This window comes from Carassius gibelio, chromosome B16 (assembly GCF_023724105.1).
Source record: "Carassius gibelio isolate Cgi1373 ecotype wild population from Czech Republic chromosome B16, carGib1.2-hapl.c, whole genome shotgun sequence".
Taxonomy (NCBI): Eukaryota; Metazoa; Chordata; class Actinopteri; order Cypriniformes; family Cyprinidae; genus Carassius; species Carassius gibelio.
In genome coordinates, this window is record NC_068411.1 from 27,332,752 (window position 1) to 27,353,134 (window position 20,383).

Sequence of the window (20,383 nt, forward strand, 5' to 3'; positions counted from 1 at the left end):
TTGATTGCTTCCAGCTGTACCTGCTTACCAATCAAGAGAGCGTCCGAATAAAAGCAGAGATCCAGCTACCAGAGAAGAGAGAATGTTTCCCAAGAGCTTTCTCCAGAGCGTTGCCTGTGTTCTGCCCAGTCTGTTGTCTCAGTTGGTGGTTGTTGAGCTGCTTAGTGTTCTGCTTTGGGTATTGTAGTATTTTTTCTTTCTTTATTGTGAAATTCGTTCATACTTTTCATTATTTTAGTTAGTTTTTAGCTGCTGTTATCAACATCTCTTTTAGCGGCTATTTTGAGGTTTGACTGTGTTTTGTTATTTTTTATTTGGAAGCTGTAGGGAGGTGGATGCCATTTGTTTAACCCTGTTTTCTCCTGTTTTGGGATAGGAAGGGAGCTAGGGTATAAACCCTTTTTTTTTTTTTTTTTTTTTTTTTTTTGTTAGTATAGTTACAGGTCATTAATTCCAGTTAGCTTGTTTTGTTTGTTGTTTTGGCCTTATCCTCTCCTGAAGTTAATGCGTCCCTTCTCTTTTTGTACTTGTTCCACAAGCTGTAAAGTAATAAAATCTTTTTTTGGACAACTTGTGTGTGTGGTGCTGTGGCAGGACTCAGAGCAACGCTCTTTAAAATATTTTACTTTTGTTGCATCCACATTTACCCCTAGACATATGTGGGACGTAACAAATGGACAGATTTCAATATAGGTTTTTTTTTTTTTTTTTACAGTTTCCCATACCAACTTTTAACCTCCAGTTAATTTCACATTCAGAATGCACAAAAACGACCAGATCACTTAATACATGTCTGAAATTAAATCATTCTCCCATTGCACAAGCAAATATTTTCAACACACCTTGTCAACGTTTTCTTTGGTAAATAAATAACATAAAATAATGGTTATAAAATAAGTCCCTTTGCTTATGATCTAGGCTACTGTATTTGACCTCATAATTTTTTATTGTGAGTATTATGCTTATCATTATTACTGATTACTGTTGTTGTGCTATAATATCTACCATTATATACTCTATAGTATAGAAAAGCTTATGAAAGTGTCACTCCACAATACAATTGTTACAGCCTCTCAGGAAAACAAAGAAGACCAGGATAATCCACAATGAAAGTATTTAATATTGTATTCCACACATGCAACATCTATCATGAACTAATAACCAACAAAATACTGAACAGAAAGAAGACTTTAAGTAAGGCATCTGAAAAATGGAATACAGGTGGAGGGAGTTAACTAAATAATGATGAATAAGCAAATTAATCAAAAACCATAGAAACAAACAAGGCAGGAGAAAGGGAATCACAGAAAACTAAACCAAAACAGATCCTGAACAAAATATTTAAATACGTATAGTATTTTTGTGCTACATTATTGTTTAGCGCACCTTTCTAAGAAAAGGATATGGACAAGAAAACATTGCAATTACTAAATAACATTTAGACGGATGTTTCAGATCTATTTTTGTGCTCCTATTAATGCAGTTATTTTGCTTTTAATGTAATTAAACATGTGCAAACAATCTACTTGCTCTTGTGGATTTATTTTGATGTTGATTTCTCTGTGCTAGCAGTCTCTTTACAGCATGCTTTATATACATGTTGCTGCTGATTGGGCTGACATTTTTGACAAACCCACCAAACAAGAGAAAACGTATCTCAAACCCTGTGGCACACCATTTTCAGGAAACATGTTGTTTAAACTGGAAACTGTAGCAAAACGTTCCTCACCGGTTTGAACTTTAGCTTGCCCCAGATTCTTAAGAAAAAAAGATAGTATTTTATCATTTTTGGCTTCCGACCAACAGGAGGATCACAAGGTTTAGGAAAGGATGCAGTAGATACTGGGGAGTAATTACAGTTTTTATAAAGCATACATAAACCAGAGGGGATAGCTCCTAAAACTGTAGCAAATTATTTTGGGGTTATTGGTATTTTGTGTTTGGAAGGAAATTCTGAGTACCTGAACAAAAGACCTCGCTCACTGAAGGGGTCATATGATGCGATTTAAATTTCTTAAATTGCTTTCTAAGAGAGCAATTTTTAATTGGTAGCAATTTGCATTTATTAAAGTTTAAATGTAATCCCAAAGCTACAGAAAAAGACAGAAGAATACCCAAAGCCAATGGAATTTGTAATGAATCATTGAAGAATAAAGCTGTATCGTCCATTAATTGACTAATTTTTATTTTAGTGATGCCAATTGTGATACTCTTGACAATTTTTGATATGTGCGCTAAGGAACTGTTTTGCAATTAGGAACAGGTAAGGGAATACTGGACATCTTTGTTGAACTCCTCATTTAAAAAATAAGGTGAAGTTTCTACTTAATTTGATAGAGCTGTTTATTTTATGTATAGCATTTGGAGCATCATGTGAAAAGGCATCACCAAAGACATTTTTTGTAGAGCCATAAAATAAAAATTTGTGTTCCAATGTGTCAAAAGCTTTATAATAATCTAAAAAGAAAATGAAGCTGTCTATTGAATGAGTAACGGTCTATTTAATCTGAACAATCTAACATATGTAGTATGTGCCTGTTCTGCATAAATCCTGGTTGTGTTTTGTCAAGTATGGAGTGAAAAACATTTTTCAATCTTTTTGCTAGAACTTAAGCTATTATTTTATAATCATTATTTAATAATGTAATTCGAATTCAATTGGACTCAAAGAGAAGGGATCTTTATTTAATTTGGGGAGAAGTGTTATTAATCCTTGACATAAGGTGGCTAGAGCTATTTTTTTCTATACTTTCTTCATAAACCTTTAACAAGAATGGTGCTATATACTACGACTAAAAAGCATGTCAAATTCTGAGCTGAGTCCATCTGTTTTGGGGAATTTGTTGGCTTTTAAAGAGTTAATTGCCTCTATTTCCTTCAGTGTGATAGAGGCGTTACAAAAATATTTATCTAAGTCACTCAGCTGGTTTATATTAGATAAAGATTTAAAGAAATCATTCATATGTTGTTGGGATAATTTAGAAGTAGAAAAATTACTGTAAAATTTGGCACGGATATTTTTTGGTTCATCACTTATATAACCATTCCTCATTAGTTTTTGTATTTGGTTGTTTCAGCTTGCTTACTTTCCAATCTGAAACTGCATCAGAATGTTATGAATGGCGCAGAATAGAGGTCTTATGCAAACATGTCTGGGTTCACACAGAGCACATTGACTTACCGATAATTTACAGGAAGTGCATCACCAGTACGAATTTACTGGAATTTTTGCAAATATATATTATTTTTAAAAATACAAAATTTACCAGTAAAGACTGTATGTGTAAAAAGGGCTGTGTATTGTGTATTGATGGTAATAAAATTGACTAACACATAGATCTTTTGAAAGTATTTTATTTTGTATTACTGTGGAAATGCATCAAATTGCTAATCAGATATTTATGTATTTGTTTATTCAGGGTTTTAAACATAAGTTTAACAATACTTAAAAAAAAAAAAGTGTACATGAAGAGTTTTGATAGTGGCTGTGATTGAGTAAGAAAATAATTCATATACAGTCATTTGAAAGATATAGGGAGTGAATGTATTTTATGTCAATACATGTACTTAGATAATAAAAATGTATGTAATAAAAAGCTCAAATTAGCACAGCTGCATACAAGATAAGCAAAAAAAGTCTAAACATACAATAATCAGCCTTATGGCATATGTCATAAACAGGCTATACTGACATTGAGCAAACAGGATTTACAATGCATAGAATCAAATCTGTATTTATTAGCATTTATCAACTCACAACACAGTTTTTAAAATAATATACAGTACAATGAAAACGACGCCAATACCGAGGGCTGCATGATTCAGGTTGAGCGCCGTATTAGAATTCTTCTCTGCTAATGCTCGCTGTCCTGCGAAGTTGGCATTTCGAGTCTGTAAAAGCAATTGTGAAACACAGTGTCAGCCACTTCTGTTCTCTGAGTTGCTTTGAGCCAATGGCAGATGGGGGAGTTCTCAAAAGAGGGGGCAAACTCCATTCTGTGGATGGGTTTCTTAGTAACATTTAATGCTTTGTTTTTATTTGATGGAAGATTTTTAGGTTGTATTAAGTACTGTTTATTTGATGGTAAATGTATGCTGTACCAACAAGCAAACAACACAACACAACATGTTTGTATCTATATATTTAAACCTAGGTACACCAACATGTCATACATTTTTAAACATTTCATATTTTGTTTATTAGTATTAATGCCAATTACTATTATTATGGTTAATATTCTTGTCAGATCATGGGTCATTAAATTCAGAAGGTTGCAGAAAACCTTTCATTTTACTGATCTGAGTGCTTAAATAAAACAATTTTGTTCACGGATCATCATTCTAAGTTGTTTGCTTTGTATTCTGGCTGTTCGTTTCTATCAGTTTGACCAGTTCAGGCTGCATTATTGTATTGACAGAGTGTAAACAGAGACAGCAAACAGCTAATGCACCTAAACTAATTAATCAAGCTCTTCAGATTAACTTAAAAACTCAACACATTTTAGACACTGTAAAAAAAAAAAAAAATCAAGTTCAATTCAAAGTGTCAAATTTAAGTAGGAAGTCTTATTTTCTGATAAAAAAATATAATTCTTTGTTTTATTTATAACTTTCACAATTCCCTTTTTACAGTGTATTTGCCAGTTAATCTGAAATTGTTATAAAGTTGAAAAGTGAAGTGAAATATGGTTTATAAAGTTCTACATTTTTCTTACACCATTCCACCACTTCAGACATTTATTAACCCCCAAGATTTGTTGGATTGATACACTTTTTGGGCTTCAAAATCTCGACCACCATTCACTGCTATAATTAAGCTTAGAAGTGCCAGGATATATATATATATATATATATATATATATACTATAATCATATATATATATATATATACTATAATCATATATATATATATATATATATACAGGATGGATTGAGGGTGAGTGCATGGGTTAATTTTAGGTTTTGAGTGAACTTCCCCTTTACACCACATTTCTTAAACATGTTTAAAGAAGAATCACAGTCTTACCGCCTTCAAATTTCAATGTGTTGCCTTTAGCCTACTTGAAAACATGCAGTTAAATTTGCTAGCAATTTAAAAATAAAGATAGTTTCCTTGTTTATCTTTATTTATTTTTTATAATTGAAATGATATATTCAGCTCTAAAGCAGTCAAAATAACTAAAACAAAAAAATATATAGGTATTATATATTTTCTTAAAGATCTGTTGAGGGGGTCTCCAGTGCCACACCTATTCCCAACTGACCGTCATTTACTGGAAACAGAAAGACAGAAGAACCCACCCACTTGTACACGCACTTTATCTATGGAACATGGCAGTTACATGTCAGAGCTTGTCTTATTTACATATCATTTTAACCACAAAGACAATACTATTACAAACTATTTAACAGGCTTACATAGCCTTCTTGGCAATCACCCGTATCTTAGTTATGAAATAGTTTAAAGTGCTTTGTCATGTTAAATAAATTAATACTGTTTTAAAAAAATACACTGTTTACTATAATCATGTAAGAAGTTTTTTTTCTATTTACATAATTTATATATATATATATATATATATATATATTATTCATCAACTCATTCTCCAAACCACAGTGCAGAACAATGAAAGGATAATGATCAATTAATTATTCAGGCTCAAAACAGAAAACCTTTGAAAACATAATAATCAACCCAACAATTGTTCTGACAAAACAAGCAATTTAGAAGCAATTTGTCATCTAAATAAAGAAATTAAACAAAAGTAAAGCACATGGACTAATACTTACAGAGAAGGAGAAAACAAGTGCAGCAATGCCCAGAGGAAAACAGCAGCACAGCATGGTGAAAATAGAGTAACCCAAGTAATCTGGCACTAGACTAGCCATTGGAGTGGTTGTCACAAATACTGCAGGCTGAGCAGCAACCACGGGTTGTCCTGGATGCGGCCCCTGGGCGTAGGGGCCTTGGGGGACCGGCTGGCTTGGAAAAGAGGGAGGATATCCAGCAGGATTGGCCTGGTATGGTGGTGGTGGTGAAAAAGAATATAACATTGCTGATTTCTCAGATGAATTCAAGGCCCCTGGAGGCTGATTGAAAGAATGGCTGGGATACATTCTTCAGATTATTGGATTCTGATTGAAATATCCGTTGCCTTGTGATCTGCTGAGATATATTCCTTTTGTCTGACTCAGGCTTGTCTGTGTTGATGAAGCGAGTCAGCAAATGCAATTTGTAGGGGAGGAGTGAACAGAGGCGTCATCCCTATTCAACGTGAGGGGGCGTGACGTGCCACCTCAGATTTTTGAGACAATAAGATTTTTAATGCAGCTTCCAAAAGACAATAAATTAATAAATAAATAGCCGATTAATATTTTCTACATTTAATACAATATCACCTGCATAATTAGAGCGTTCAGTGCGTCATATCACCTTCTGTTAAAAATCAAATATGCGTTCGCTGGCTGGCGCTGAGCCAGATACAGACGTACTGAACTGCGCATTAACCAATTACACACGATGCTCATGATGCAATGACCAATCAGAGCTGTTCAGATGAGTCATCGCTGTAATGCAGTGTTTTCTTCACTGGCTCGCTGACTGAATACCTCTTTCTGGCGAATTCTCTCGTCAGAAACAACAAAGTGCAAAAGTGTTTACGAATCTGTAAGATATACCTATTACTTTCATTGTGTAAACAGCGTCAGTGATTTTAATGGGAGTTTTCGAGTGTGCTTGAACTAGACCGTCAGTGATGTTTGATAATGTAAAATTGTCAATGTTCTTTGCTCACTTTCTGTACCATAAAAGTGTTATGATTAGCAATGTTAAATTTACCTTAAATATGAACTCAGCCATTAAAAATGTTAGTAAACAGGTTTTAATGCATATTTAATAGATTATATTATTACTTCGAGCACCGCCCACTATAGATCAACATAATCAAGAATCAAGATATTTCATGGTAGACTATAGCCTAGTTAATGCGTTTTGGGGATGTTTCGAATAAAATGGAAAAAAAAATTAAAATATACATGTTGCAAAAATGCCTAAAAAATAATGAGTGCATGACGCCCCTGAGTGCCAAGAACTTTACCCCTGTTTTCAACGTAGCCTACAATGTGCGATCCTTGTGGGTTCACAATCGCGGTTTCCTTTACTTCAGAAGAAAACTAAATGTTAATAATCCCGCCTGTCACAATAGTGACCATAAAAAAGGTTTTCATTTAAAAGTTCTAAACCCTTACTGACTGATGTTTTGGTGCACTTCCTGCAAATAAGGGAAAAATAAAGGGTCTCGATTAAATATGTGCAGTTTCGCATGATTAGTGCAAATTGTCACATGACCAAAGCGGTTTATCTTATGTTTGCACCTTGAGAAGATGATGGCTGCAGCAAAGCTCTAAAACGAAAGCTGTTTATTTGCAGTTCTTCAGCACCTAGTGTGGGGGAGTTTGTTGGCAGCTGTGGGCTACTGCAGATGCGTATTCATTATGAATCCTTAAATCTGAGGAAAGTGATTATTACTTTTATGGATTTTATTAAAACTTGGATGGTTTAATTGTTGTTTTTATATAACAGTATCTGTGTTAGTAAAAAAAAGCTACAGTTTTTATTTACAAAAGCTGAGCCACATTTCACAAAATAGCAAACTAAATCTACACCAAATCTATTTTTTAAGTATTTCGTGTTTTTTTTTTTTTGTCATGTATTTCAATATGGTATTACTGTAGAAATGTAGAAAATTGATGTTTTATTCTGAAAAAAAAAAGAAATGAATTCAAGCAATCATAAATACTAACTAGTTTCCTCATCTCAGTAGTCCACGTCTATAACTTTACCTGTGTTGTAAAAGAACATCATCTCTGATTTAAAAAAAAAAAGTTTGTTTGTGCCTTCTGTTTTGATTATTTGACAACACTTTCATTTCTGTTTAAGCTGGTTGATCACTGGAAACTGTCTCTGTAGTGGGTTATTTTTGGTTGTTGTGCTTTTCTGATGACATTCATTTCTTAAAATGTGGCAGGTACTGTGGGTAATAACTCAAATCATATTGTCACTTATTTGTTTAATAATTTATCCTCACATTGTTAAATTGTTTGGGTGTTTGTTTAAAGATACTCTCTATGTGGGTTCTATAATCCTCTCGGATTAACTGCCAGACACATCACTTCCTGCATGATAAATGTGGTGGTAAATAACAACAACAAAAAGATAGTCAGATTTATGTACATATGTACCTAAATACACACATATGCTAAGTTTTATATATATATATATATATATATATATATATATAATTAGCACAGCTACACAGAAAATATGTAACATAAGCAAAATGTCTTAGCACAGGAGCTTTCATTTCAAACATACAACAATTAGCCTCAATGCATATTAGAGTAATGATAAACTGAACTAGTGACATTCAAAATACAGAAAATCAAATCAGTTTGTAATCTGCATATAACCATGTCAGTTTTTATCTAGCAGTCCGAATCACAATCTGGCTGATGATGATCACTACAATGACAACGAGGCCAATACCAAGGGCGACATGATTCAGGGTGCGTGCAGTTTTGGAGTTCTTCTCTGCTAATTCTCGCTGTCCTGAGTTGTTGGCATCTCGAGTCTGTGAAAACAATTGTAAAATATATGATGTAAGCCAAAGTACAAAGACTAAAATATGTGTATTTACTTGTAAAATGTACTCTGTGTGTCAGGATAGTAACAAGAGGCAGAGGTAAGTGAATCCAACCACAGTGTTTATTTACAGAATAACAAGTACGAGGTAAGTAATCAGTGGTTTCAGGTGCGGGTTTGGTGCAAATCCCTCAGTGCGAGGCTGAAAACAGGTGAGTACATCCTTTGCAGATATGTCAATGCAACACAGTCACAGTTCGTTAATACTTTTCTCTTTCTCTTTCAGACGCGGAAGTTATCAAGTGAGCTTGGATGAAACACAGGAGCAGGGTCGTAGCTGGGGTTCACGGGGCCCCGGTGCAGGTTCTACCAGTGGGCCCTTTTTGAAATTGTTTAATTTGCATGTTCATTCTATTTATTTATTTGCACTATTTACACCATGTTTAAGCTTGTTTAAGTTTGTATGTGTACTTTAAGTGTAAGTACAGAAACGGAATAATCAAATGTAAAATAGCACTACATAGGCTTCAGTGTAAAATAAATTATACAGTCAGACCAAAATGTATTCAAATACCTTTAACATTTCTCACATTATCATAGTTTATTTGCTATAGTTTAGAAACATGGTAAAAAAATAGAACAAGAACTTATAGTTAAACTGTTAGAACAAATGTATCTTGATAATGCCAGAAAGCTTTGAGAAAAAGGTGTGTATTGGATTACAATCAAACAAAACTTTAGACAACTGTTAGTAGTTTGCTTTATTTTGTTGTAGGTTACATAAATGAATATTGCTCTGCACCCACAAATAAAAAATGTCAAAAAATTATATCTTGTGTCTGAATAATTTTCAGTTTGACTCTGGATTAATTATTGTTAAAGCTACAAAGTAATTAATTCAAGAGCAGTAAGTGATTTTCTGCCTTTCATTTTCTTGGATTAACTTTAAAATTAAAATTAGGTGTGGTCACTTTAAGAGACAATGCATCCATTATAATAATACACATCCGATTTTTTCTGCACTGTTAACTTTCACTTAAGACATAACCAAAATTGTTTTCGAACATACTTTCCAAGACAGCTATTTTGAAATCATTTTGTATGTATTTGTCGATACAAAGCAAGAAGAGGCAAATTCAGTGTTCAATGGCTTTGAGACGCGTCTCTCTGAATGTGCCCTGTGCACACAGAACACCACGCGCCGGTGCTGAATTGGGTTCCTTCACATCTTTTTCTGTTAAGATCGTTGGTGGCCCCTCTTCAGCCATAGGCCCCTATAATCGTCACCACCTTTCACCCCTCTAGCGACAGCCCTGCACAGGAGACTCTGGAGATCGTTGGAACTCAGGTAACAGACGAATATTCAGGAATCCTGGGGGCATTAGTACAAGGACACAAAGGTTATTGTTTCAAAAGGTGCGTATACATTACGTCTTTGAATCCGCGGTGCACTAGACGATCCCGAGACAACTGTCTATGGTCTGTTCCTGTTGGAGGCTTGACATCGAACTGGGGTTGTGATGAGTGCTTTATAGTGCGCTGTGATGAGATTGCTAATGGTGAGCAGGTGATTAGTACTCAGGGAAGCGTGGTCAGTGTGGGATGGATGGGTCCGGGTTTGACTGGTCCCTGACATTACCTAACACCTTTTTTGGTTGGTGTGGTGGAACATCCTGAAGAAGCTGCTGATGTGCTGAATTTTTCATTCTGTTTGACTATTTGTCTGCGGGTGGTAACTGGAAGTTAAGCTTATTGTTACACTGAGGAGGGCGAAGAATGACTGCCATACCCGTGAGATGAACTGGGGACCTCTGTCAGACACGATATCTTCAGGAATGCCAAAATTGCGAAACACGTGTTCAAACAGTAAGTTCAAACTACCTTGTCAAAGGCAGTAGGCAGGGCTTTCAGAGGGGTTAGTTTGCACGTCTTCAAGAATCATTCAATGGCCACAAGAATATATATGTTACCGTCGGAGACTGGGAAGTCGACTACAATATGGGACCAGGGGGTATGGGTAATGGGATTAGCTTTCCGGTGGGTAACTGGCGTGGGACCTTGGTTATAGCGCAGAGTGTACACCCTTGGACAAACGTCTTGATGTCGTCCTGCATTTTTGGCCACCAGTATTTCTGCTGAAGGGTGGAGTATGTTTTGCTGATGCCAGGGTGAACGGTTCCAACAAATGAGTGAGTGGAGGAGATGAGGGAAGTTCGGAGATCTTCAGGCATGTAGATTTTGTCAGCAGGACACTCTGGAGGAATGGCCATGTTTTGTGACAGCTCAAGGATCTGTTCATCAAGGTCCCACTGGATGGGTTTGACGAATAACTTTGTTGATAGGATGGTTTCTGGTTCTTCTATGGTTTCCTCGGGAGTGTGGAGACGTGACAGGGTATCTGCTCTTGTGTTCTTTGACCCTGGATGGTAGGATATCTGAAAGTGAATCCGGGTAAAGAACAAAGCCCATCGAGCTTGGCAAGGCTCACCTCTTAACTTCTTTAAAGTACTGGAGGTTCTTGTGGTTGGTAAGCATGAGAAATGGATGCAAAGCCCCCTCCAACCATTGTCCCCATTCTTCCAGGGTGAGTTTCACAGCTACGAGTTCCCGTTTACCAATATCGTAGTTTCCTTCAGTGGGGGATAATTTTTGGGAGAAAAATGCAAAAGGCATGGATTTGGACGAGTTCTCTGGGTACTGCGACAGGATGGCCCCCTCGCCTGTTGTCGACAATGAACTTCTTTTCTGGGTCTGGATGCTGGAGCAGGGCAGCAGTGGTGAAGGCGGTTTTCAGTGTTTGAAAAGTATGTTCAGCTTCTGGAGTCCAGTGAAGGGTCTTTGGCTTCCCCTTCAGGAGCGATGTTAATGGCACTGTTATCATGCTGTATTGGTTTATGAACCAGCTGTAAAAGTTTGCAAAACCCAGGAATCTCTGTAAATCCTTGATTGATTTAGGATTGGGCCAGGAGGTGATGGCTTGGGTCTTATGGTCAACCATCCTAACTCCTCTCTCGCAGAGGTGGTAACCCAAGAATTTGATGGAGGTCTGGTGGAAAAAGCACTTCTCTGCTTTCAAGAACAGGGAAAACGATCTGAACCGTTAGAGTACTTGGGAGAGATGGCATTGATGTTCGGTTCTAATCCAGGAGAAGATGAAAATATCACCGATGTAAACGAGAACAAATCGGTTCAGGAATACTCGGAGGACTTCATCCATAAAACTATGGAACACAGCAGGGGCGTTTACCAGGCCATACGGCATCACAATATATTCGTCGTGCCCTGCTAGGGTGATTAACTGCGTTTTCCATTTGTCTCCTTCTCGAAACCTAATCAGGTTATATGCACTCCTAAGGTCCAGCTTAGTGAATATGCGGGCTTCTCTGAGTTGTTCTAGGGAGGACGGCACTAGAGGGAATGGACAGCTAAATTTCACAGTGATTTTATTTAGGGCTCTTTAATCTAAGCAGGACCACAGAGGTGGAGAGGTCTGATGTACCCTTGTCTCACAGCCTCTTCGATGTATTCTTGCATGGCGGCTTGTTCTGGGATCGACAACAAATAGATCCGACCATTGGGAATGGTTTCACCTGGGATCAAATCGATTGCACAATCCCAAGGTCGGTGTGGCAGTAGCTTTGAGGCTGCCATAGGACTGAATATACACACACACACACACACACACACACACACACACAAGCTTTATTTTTTAAGATTAAAAGATTAATAAAATAAAAAAAGTCTGATTTTGTAGTGGCGGTGCTTTAAATTTAATTATTATAATCTTAATTCAAGTGATGAAGGCTTAAAAGTCTGACAGTAATCAGTGTTGTGTACTGTAAGGTTAAGGCTTGGTGTAGCTGACACTGATAGGTCATTTATGGGTTGTGTATGAGGTATTTGTAATATCAGGGTTTTGCTCCTTTTTTGTATTTTTAAGACTTTACAATTTAAATATAATATTGTGTATGTGTGTCAATTGCATGAATTCTGATGTGCTTAATTGGTGGTACTGCTAAGTTTTATTAAATTGAAGGTCATGTGACCTTCCTGATTAGATTTAACCTGGAAGTGCTGCAAATTGAATGATGAGATTTAAACTTAGATACACCTGTTAGAGCTCTTCACCATTCTACTGCTGGTAACCAGGCCAACACGGTAAAAGTGTTCATTTATGTATATTTCCTTATTTGCATTGATGTCCTTCGAATTGTTATGTGTGTGTAAAACTATATTTTTGTGTTTCTGTTTGTATGTAGTTTTCACAGTGTTCCATATCTATAAATAAAACAAATGGACATCAGTATTTTGGAAACATGGACTGTTTAATGACCAGCGAGTAGTTACAGTGAAAACGTGGCCTAATTCCATTCCACCAAAGTTTACTTCGGCTTCAGCGTGCGGCTTCTCGCGTCTGGGTCTTTCGGAGTGGTTGGCTGCTTCCTGCGGTGATGGAGGCGGCTGTCTTCGGCGCGCGATTCTAGTGCGGTATTCCTGGATCCTTGAGTGTTGCAAACTGGGTTCATCGTGCAGCTGGTGCCTCATTTCGTAGGACTGATTGTTGCAAGTTTCAGCGTGCAACTATGCGTCTTTCCGCCGTGGTTTGTTGCGGGTTTTACGTACAGTTGTGATACATCCCGATGGAGGACTTTCTCACGCAGCCTGATTCATCCGTGCATCAGCAGGTCAGACTATAAAATATTAAATGTTATCTTTGGTAAATGGATGGTTTTAGAAGTTAAAATAAAATTGTTACAAGACAAAGCTGCCTATAATTAGAGAACAATGTAAGAAAGAAATGTCCTAGTGACAATTGGTTCTTAATTTGCTTAATTGAAATAGTGTTTAAAGTAACATTTAAGTGGCATTACTCTATTTAAGAGTTTCACTGTTATTGACTGTTATTTTATTATGTGTTGTATTGTTGTTTAAAGTGTTACATTTTTAAGAGCGAAAATGTCAGTTCAGGGTGATTTAGCAGAGCAAAATGAATCTCCATTACAAGTTAATGAGTGTGTTGTGAGAAATCGACATGAATCATGTACCACATGTACTGAAAAATCTGAGGCAAGACTTAAAGAGCTTAATTCTACTTTATTAAAGACCAATGAAATTAGGAAATCTTCCCGTGATAAACATTTAACACCAAAGATGCAGGAGTTAAAAGCACAAGAACTGGTCCAAAGGGAAAGCAAGTTCATATCTGCATATAATAGTTGGAAGATCCATGTCAGAGAGGTTCGTTTAAAGTTAAAACAGGAGTGTTCTGAAAGTGATTTGTGTGACATGATGGATGGGGTTGAGAAGAAAGAATCTGAATTGAAAGGCCTATATGATAGCATGCGACTCCAAGCAGTACCAAGTCAAGAAATTAGAAGAAAAATAGATGCATGTTCAGCTGTGACTGCAGACTTGATTAAAATAATGAATGTACGTTTAGTGGAGGATGGCATGGAGTTCGATGCTGAAGCTGAGAAGGCAAGATTGCGTGTGTTGTTGGACTGTGAGTATGCTAGGTCCATATATGGATCCACAGTTTCTAGAGCCACAGTTTTTAGTAATCACTCTAAACCCTCTTCAGAGTCTGCAAGCATTTCCGCTAGAAGAGCAGAGACTGCCGCGTTGTTAGCTGCAAAGAAAGCAGAAATGGAAATGGAGGCTGACATTGATGCACAAAGGCAGCGATTGAAGAAGCTTGAAAATCGTAGAGACATTGAGGTTATGGAAGCAAGGCTTCGAGTGTATACTGAGGAGGAGTTAAGAGTAAGAAGTCAGCAGTGTGGTTCAGCATGTAGTGATGTGAGCAACCCCAGTCCCCTAGTTCCTAATACATCAAGTTTGAGTCCGCAAGTCACAAAAGGTGAGGTATCCGTAGTACAGGCATTGCAAGAGTCAATGGCCCTATCTCGACTTCCCGTTCCAGAACCTTTTGTATTTTTTGGTGACCCACTTAAGTTTATAGAGTGGAGCACAACCTTTAAGGCTCTTATAGAGAGACGGTGTCTGAATTCAGCAGACAGGCTGTTCTATTTGCAAAAGTATATTGATGGTGAAGCAAGATCAGTTTTGAAAGGTAGTTTTTATAGGAAAGATGAACAAGCCTATCAGCAAGCCTGGGAGAAGTTAAATGCTAGATATGGTCACTCCTTTGTGGCGCAACGTGCCTTTAGAGAGAAACTAAATAGGTGGCCTAAGATTGGTGCATCAGAGTACGTTAAGCTAAGAGAGTTCAGTGACTTCTTGCAATCATGTAGTGATGCTATGCCGCACATCAAGGGTCTTCAGGTGTTGAATGATTGCGAAGAGAATCAGAAGATACTAGTCAAGCTTCCCAACTGGGTGACGAGTAGGTGGAACCGTTATGTCACAAAACAGCTAGATCAAGATAAAGATTATCCAAGCTTTAGTGAGTTTGCTTCATTTGTCTCAAAGGAAGCACGCATAGCGTGCAATCCTGTGTCATCGTTGTATGCATTGAAGATCTGTGAAGAAAAGCCCTTCAAGGAGATCAAGCGTTTAAGAGTAAATACGTTGGCAACCACGGTGAATGATTTAGATGCAGCATGTGCTATGGGTAATACCAGCAATATTATTGACCGCAAGACTAAAGAGTCTAGTAATTTGAAGAGCACACTGGTGCATGGCACAACTTTAGTTAAATGTTTGTTCTGTGGAGAGAGTCATTCAGTTCATGACTGTCAAAAATTAATGGAAGAGCCTGTGGAGGCCAGGAGACATCTAGAAGTCATTGCTGATGAAATGCCTGCACTAATGGATTGTGGAGTAGGTCTTTTGATTGGCTATGATTGCTCCAGAGCATTGGCACCTCGACAGGTCATCAATGGAGGTGATGAAGAGCCTTATGCCATTAAGACCGACCTGGGCTGGAGCATCATAGGAGGTACTCCAAATGGTGTGAACTTCAAGGATGTGACTAGTATATGTCACCGCATATCAGTCAGGGAGCTTCCCCTTGTGACACCTGCTGCTGTTAGAGCCCTTGAGCTGGATTTGGTAGATAGTCGGTTAGGAGAAAAGAGCATATCTCAGGACGATGTTCAGTTTCTGCAGGTTCTAAAGGAAGGCGTTTATCATAATGAATGTGGCCATCTTGAGATGCCCCTTCCCTTTAAAACTAGTCCCCAACTTCCAAATAATAAGAAGCTTGCATTAGTACGACTGAAGCATCTTAAAAGGAAATTGGACAAGGATCCTCAATTCAAATGTGATTACAGGATGTTTATGGAAGGTGTCTTAAGAGATGGGGATGCAGAAATAGCTTATGAGAAACTAGATATGGGAAATTTGTGTTATATTCCACACCAAGGTGTTTATCACCCAAAGAAGCCAAATAAGATCAGGGTAGTCTTCGATTGTACGGACACGTTTAAAGGTACCGCTTTGAATGACTATCTATTGACTGGGCCCGATCTTACCAATGGGTTGACTGGAGTGCTTTGTCGCTTCCGCAAACATCAAATTGCTGTCATGTGTGACATTGAGAAAATGTTTAATAGATTTCATGTCATTAGGGAAGATCAGGATTACCTGCGTTTTCTGTGGTGGTTAAATGGTGATCTAAACACAGAGCCCAGAGAATATCGAATGAAAGTACATCTCTTTGGAGCATCATCCTCCCCAGGTTGCGCCAATTATGGCCTGAAGTGTCTCGCCAGCATTGAGAGGGAGTATCCTTTAGCTGCTAGTTTCATCATAAATAATTTCTATATAGATGATAGTCTCATAAGTCTGGAATCCGTTGAGCTGGCAATTAGGCTGGTAGAAGAAGCTCAGGCTCGGTGTGCTAAAGGAAAACTACACCTTCACAAATTTGTTTCCAACAATAGAAAAGTGCTTGCGTCCATCAGTGAGAGTGACCGTGCTGTTGAGGTGGAAGATGTGGATTTCCATAATGATTATCTTCCAGTTAAGAATGTTCTGGGAGTAAGGTGGGATGTGGAGAATGACGCCTTTACCTTTAATTCTGTGCTTGATGAGAAACCTGCCACACAACGTGGTATTCTTTCCATTGTGGCTTCCATTTATGATACATTGGGGTTCTTGGCTCCATTCATCATATCCGGTAAGAAGGTGCTGCAAGAGATGTGTCATAAGGGCATAAGTTGGGATGAACCACTACACATTGAATTGAGATCAAGGTGGGAGAGCTGGTTGAAGGATTTGTCTAATCTAGAAAAGGTACAGATACCAATAGGTTTAACATCTTCAAACTTCAGGAAGATCTTGAGAACTGAGTTGCAACACCTTTTTGATGCAAGTAGTAAAGGTTATGGTCAGTGCTCCTATTTCAGGCTGGTGAGTGTACCAAGGTACATTGTGCCTTAGTCACGGGGAAAGCGAGAGTTGTCCCCACACAAGTTGTCTCCATGCCAAGATTAGAGTTAACAGCAGCAGTGATTTAACTAAAAGTTAAATTGCCTTATCACTTTATTCAAATTCAGGTGTATTGATATCATGTAGGTCTTGGGATTTTGGTCACATGTTGATGTGTACTGCATTTAATATTAAAACAATGTGATATGGTGAACAATTTGTTCATTTTAACTGAAGAATGTGTAATAATGAATTGTGGGGATAGAATCATGTTAGTTGTTTTCATGTATTGTGTTGATGCCTGGAAATTTCCACTGATTATTCAAATTGTTGCATTCTATGTTTATTGAATAGATCAAGGGTAATTTGGTGGGAGTGTAGCTGACACTGATAGGTCATTTATGGGTTGTGTATGAGGTATTTGTAATATCAGGGTTTTGCTCCTTTTTTGTATTTTTAAGACTTTACAATTTAAATATAATATTGTGTATGTGTGTCAATTGCATGAATTCTGATGTGCTTAATTGGTGGTACTGCTAAGTTTTATTAAATTGAAGGTCATGTGACCTTCCTGATTAGATTTAACCTGGAAGTGCTGCAAATTGAATGATGAGATTTAAACTTAGATACACCTGTTAGAGCTCTTCACCATTCTACTGCTGGTAACCAGGCCAACACGGTAAAAGTGTTCATTTATGTATATTTCCTTATTTGCATTGATGTCCTTCGAATTGTTATGCGTGTGTAAAACTATATTTTTGTGTTTCTGTTTGTATGTAGTTTTCACGGTGTTCCATATCTATAAATAAAACAAATGGACATCAGTATTTTGGAAACATGGACTGTTTAATGACCAGCGAGTAGTTACACTTGGCTTAAATGTTTCAAAATGATTAACAGTTGAAAATATTTGTTAAAAATGTTGAAAAGTGATCAAAAAGTAATCAAATGAAATCTGTTACATTACTTTAATAGAGTAATCAAAATAGTTACATTATTTATTACATTTTAAATAGGGTAACTTGTAATCTGTAACATATTAAATTTCCAAAGTACCTTCCCAACACTGTCCCCAATCTACTGGCCTGACTAGTATTTCTTGTTAAAAATATCATTATAATGACGATTCATTTAGTCGAACAGAGGCCTTCTGATTTGTGACCTGTATCCTGTAGAAAGACTATAATTTGATATAAGATTATAATTTATTAATTTTTAGTTTTTTCTTTCAGTGAAATTTTTTATACTGCAGTACAACAGTAATAATAACTTATATAATGTGAATACTTTTTCCCCCTTAACACTGTTGTTCAGGGTGTATCCAGTGCCACACCTTCATCTTTACAGCTGGCAGTCATTTACAGGAAATTAATTGTTCAGTTTGGGAAGTTAAAGGAAAGATCTTATTATAATGTCTACATATTAGTGTGACCACAAATACAGCTTAAGCTTTAACAAGCCTCTCACCTATTTAGCAGTCAACTGTATCTCCTTTTTCTAGTTATTAAAATCATAAATTGTTTAAGTACATGTTCACTAAAATTATTTGGGCAGCATGGGATCAATGTAGGGGATTAAAAAAAAGCAATATCAATTTAGGTAATAGATCAACCACATAATAGATTAACCCCATAATAGGTAATAGGTAATAGATCAACCACATAATAGATTAACCACATACCTAATACGCACACACACACACACATATATTTATATATGTGTGTGTGTGATAAAATAAAATATACCAAATATATCAAATAAATTATTTTACCAATCATAAAACATATTTTGGTGACATTTAGATTTTTTTTCTGTTTTGTTCAAAAAGATATAAGATAAAATATAAAAATATATTTCCATCTAGAAAGAATGATTCATCCATTTATTTTGACCAACCTTTGATAGATGATTACTATATTAAATTCTACAAACATGTTTTATACTTTATACTTAATGATTATACAAATGTTAAGGAAATTAAACAAAATTTTATGAAACTAATATACTTACAAAGATGGAGTAAATCAGTGCAGCAATGCCCAGAGGTAAGCAGCAGCACAGCATGGTGAAGATGGAATAGGCCAGGTAATCTGGCACTGGATTGGCCAGTGGAGCGGCGGTCACAAAAACAGCAGGCTGCACAGTGACCGCAGGCTGTCCTGGATATGGCCCCTGGGTGTACGGGCCCTGGGGGACCGGCTGGTTCAGAAAGGAAGGAGGATATCCAGCAGGATTGTGCTGATATGCTGGTGGTGGCGCTGCTGGCATCCCTGATTTCCCAGATGATTTGTAGGCTTCTGGAGGCTGACTGGAAAACTGACTGGGATCCATTGTTCGGATTTTGGATTTTGATTGTAATTTATTTTGCCTTATGATCCGCAGCAATGTATGTAATACTGTACTCTGGTTCAGTCTTTTATGTGCTGATGAAAGTAGCCAGCAAATGGGGGCTGAGTTGAAGGGGAGGAGTTAAAATAACTTTATACAGTATGATTGCAGGCATCAACTTATAGCTTAAAGTTTACTTGGGTATTACTGATGAAATACCTGAAATATCAGGTAGGTCGAGAGGATTATTTCACCACACCCGACCATTGTTTTGAGAATCTTTCTCTTTTTAATCTTTTTCCTCATTCCTCCCACCAGCATGGCAGTTATATTTGCACATCGTTACTTATTACATAATGGGTTATAAACTTATCCTCCCTGTATATTTTAGAGGAAAAAGTGCTCTTAATTAACTGAAAAACAATTGTTTAAAGAATGAAACGGTTTTGCATGTTGAATTCATTATATATCGAATTACACTGCATGCATAATTACATGAACTCCTATTAATTGATCATTACACTTAAAACCATTACACCAAATGTGTTTGTTAAATTATATTTCAGGCAGTGTTAAAGAACACCTTCTTAATATCTCTCACGACTGTATGAATAGGAATTAGAAATATAGCTTTAAGCAGCTATTATCAGGGTTTAAGCACTTTAAGGCATTTAAGCACATACAAATGTGACTTTTTTTAAATTTACTTTTTAGCAGAAATATAGGTTTTTTAAATAATCTCAAATATGACAGCCAGGGTTCCGCAAAGTTGTTCATATGAGGAGATCGTATGATGTGAGGATCCAGTGTACACGTAAATATATTTAATACAATTCAGGTTTATTTGTATAGTGTTTTCACGATACAAATGCAAAACGGCTTCACAGAAAATTTTAGTTCCTACATTATATTTAGGAGTAGCTTATCAGTGGTGACTATGTCAAGGTGGTGTCCTTAAGGGAGAAATGTACAGTAAAAAGCAAACAGTTAATGACATGTATTCAAACAAAACGGTGAATGCTATTGATGAAAATGATTATATGTTGTGAGGTTTGTTGGTTCAGAGTTGTCATCATCTGA

At 36.8% G+C, this 20,383-nt stretch overlaps 1 protein-coding gene and 2 long non-coding RNA genes across 3 annotated transcripts; 1 reads left to right on the top strand and 2 right to left on the bottom strand.

Annotated features, from left to right (window-relative positions):
• Positions 1–3,338: 3,338 nt before the first annotated feature.
• Positions 3,339–6,456, bottom strand: LOC127974660 (uncharacterized). The gene is made up of 2 exons (XR_008157338.1): positions 5,791–6,456; positions 3,339–3,891 (listed from the first exon to the last, which is right to left on the bottom strand). It is a non-coding gene; the product is annotated as an uncharacterized LOC127974660 (long non-coding RNA).
• A 1,983-nt stretch (positions 6,457–8,439) lies between these two features.
• LOC127974661 (uncharacterized) lies at positions 8,440–9,470 on the top strand. The gene is made up of 2 exons (XR_008157339.1): positions 8,440–8,565; positions 8,722–9,470. It is a non-coding gene; the product is annotated as an uncharacterized LOC127974661 (long non-coding RNA).
• Positions 8,481–19,391, bottom strand: LOC127974656 (trafficking regulator of GLUT4 1-like). The gene is made up of 2 exons (XM_052578092.1): positions 18,986–19,391; positions 8,481–8,630 (listed from the first exon to the last, which is right to left on the bottom strand). The coding sequence occupies exons 1-2, from the start codon at positions 19,304–19,306 to the stop codon at positions 8,481–8,483; spliced, it is 471 nt and encodes a 156-aa protein (XP_052434052.1). The 5' UTR covers positions 19,307–19,391.
• Between the last annotated feature and the right edge of the window lie 992 nt (positions 19,392–20,383).

Coding starts and splice junctions, on each gene's coding strand:
- LOC127974656 (XM_052578092.1), bottom strand. CDS start 19,306: ATGGATCCCAGTCAGTTTTCCAGTCAGCCTCCAGAAGCCTACAAATCA. Junction 8,631..18,985: donor CACTGATTTACTCCATCTTT/GTAAGTATATTA, acceptor TTGTTTTCACAG/ACTCGAGATGCCAACAACTC.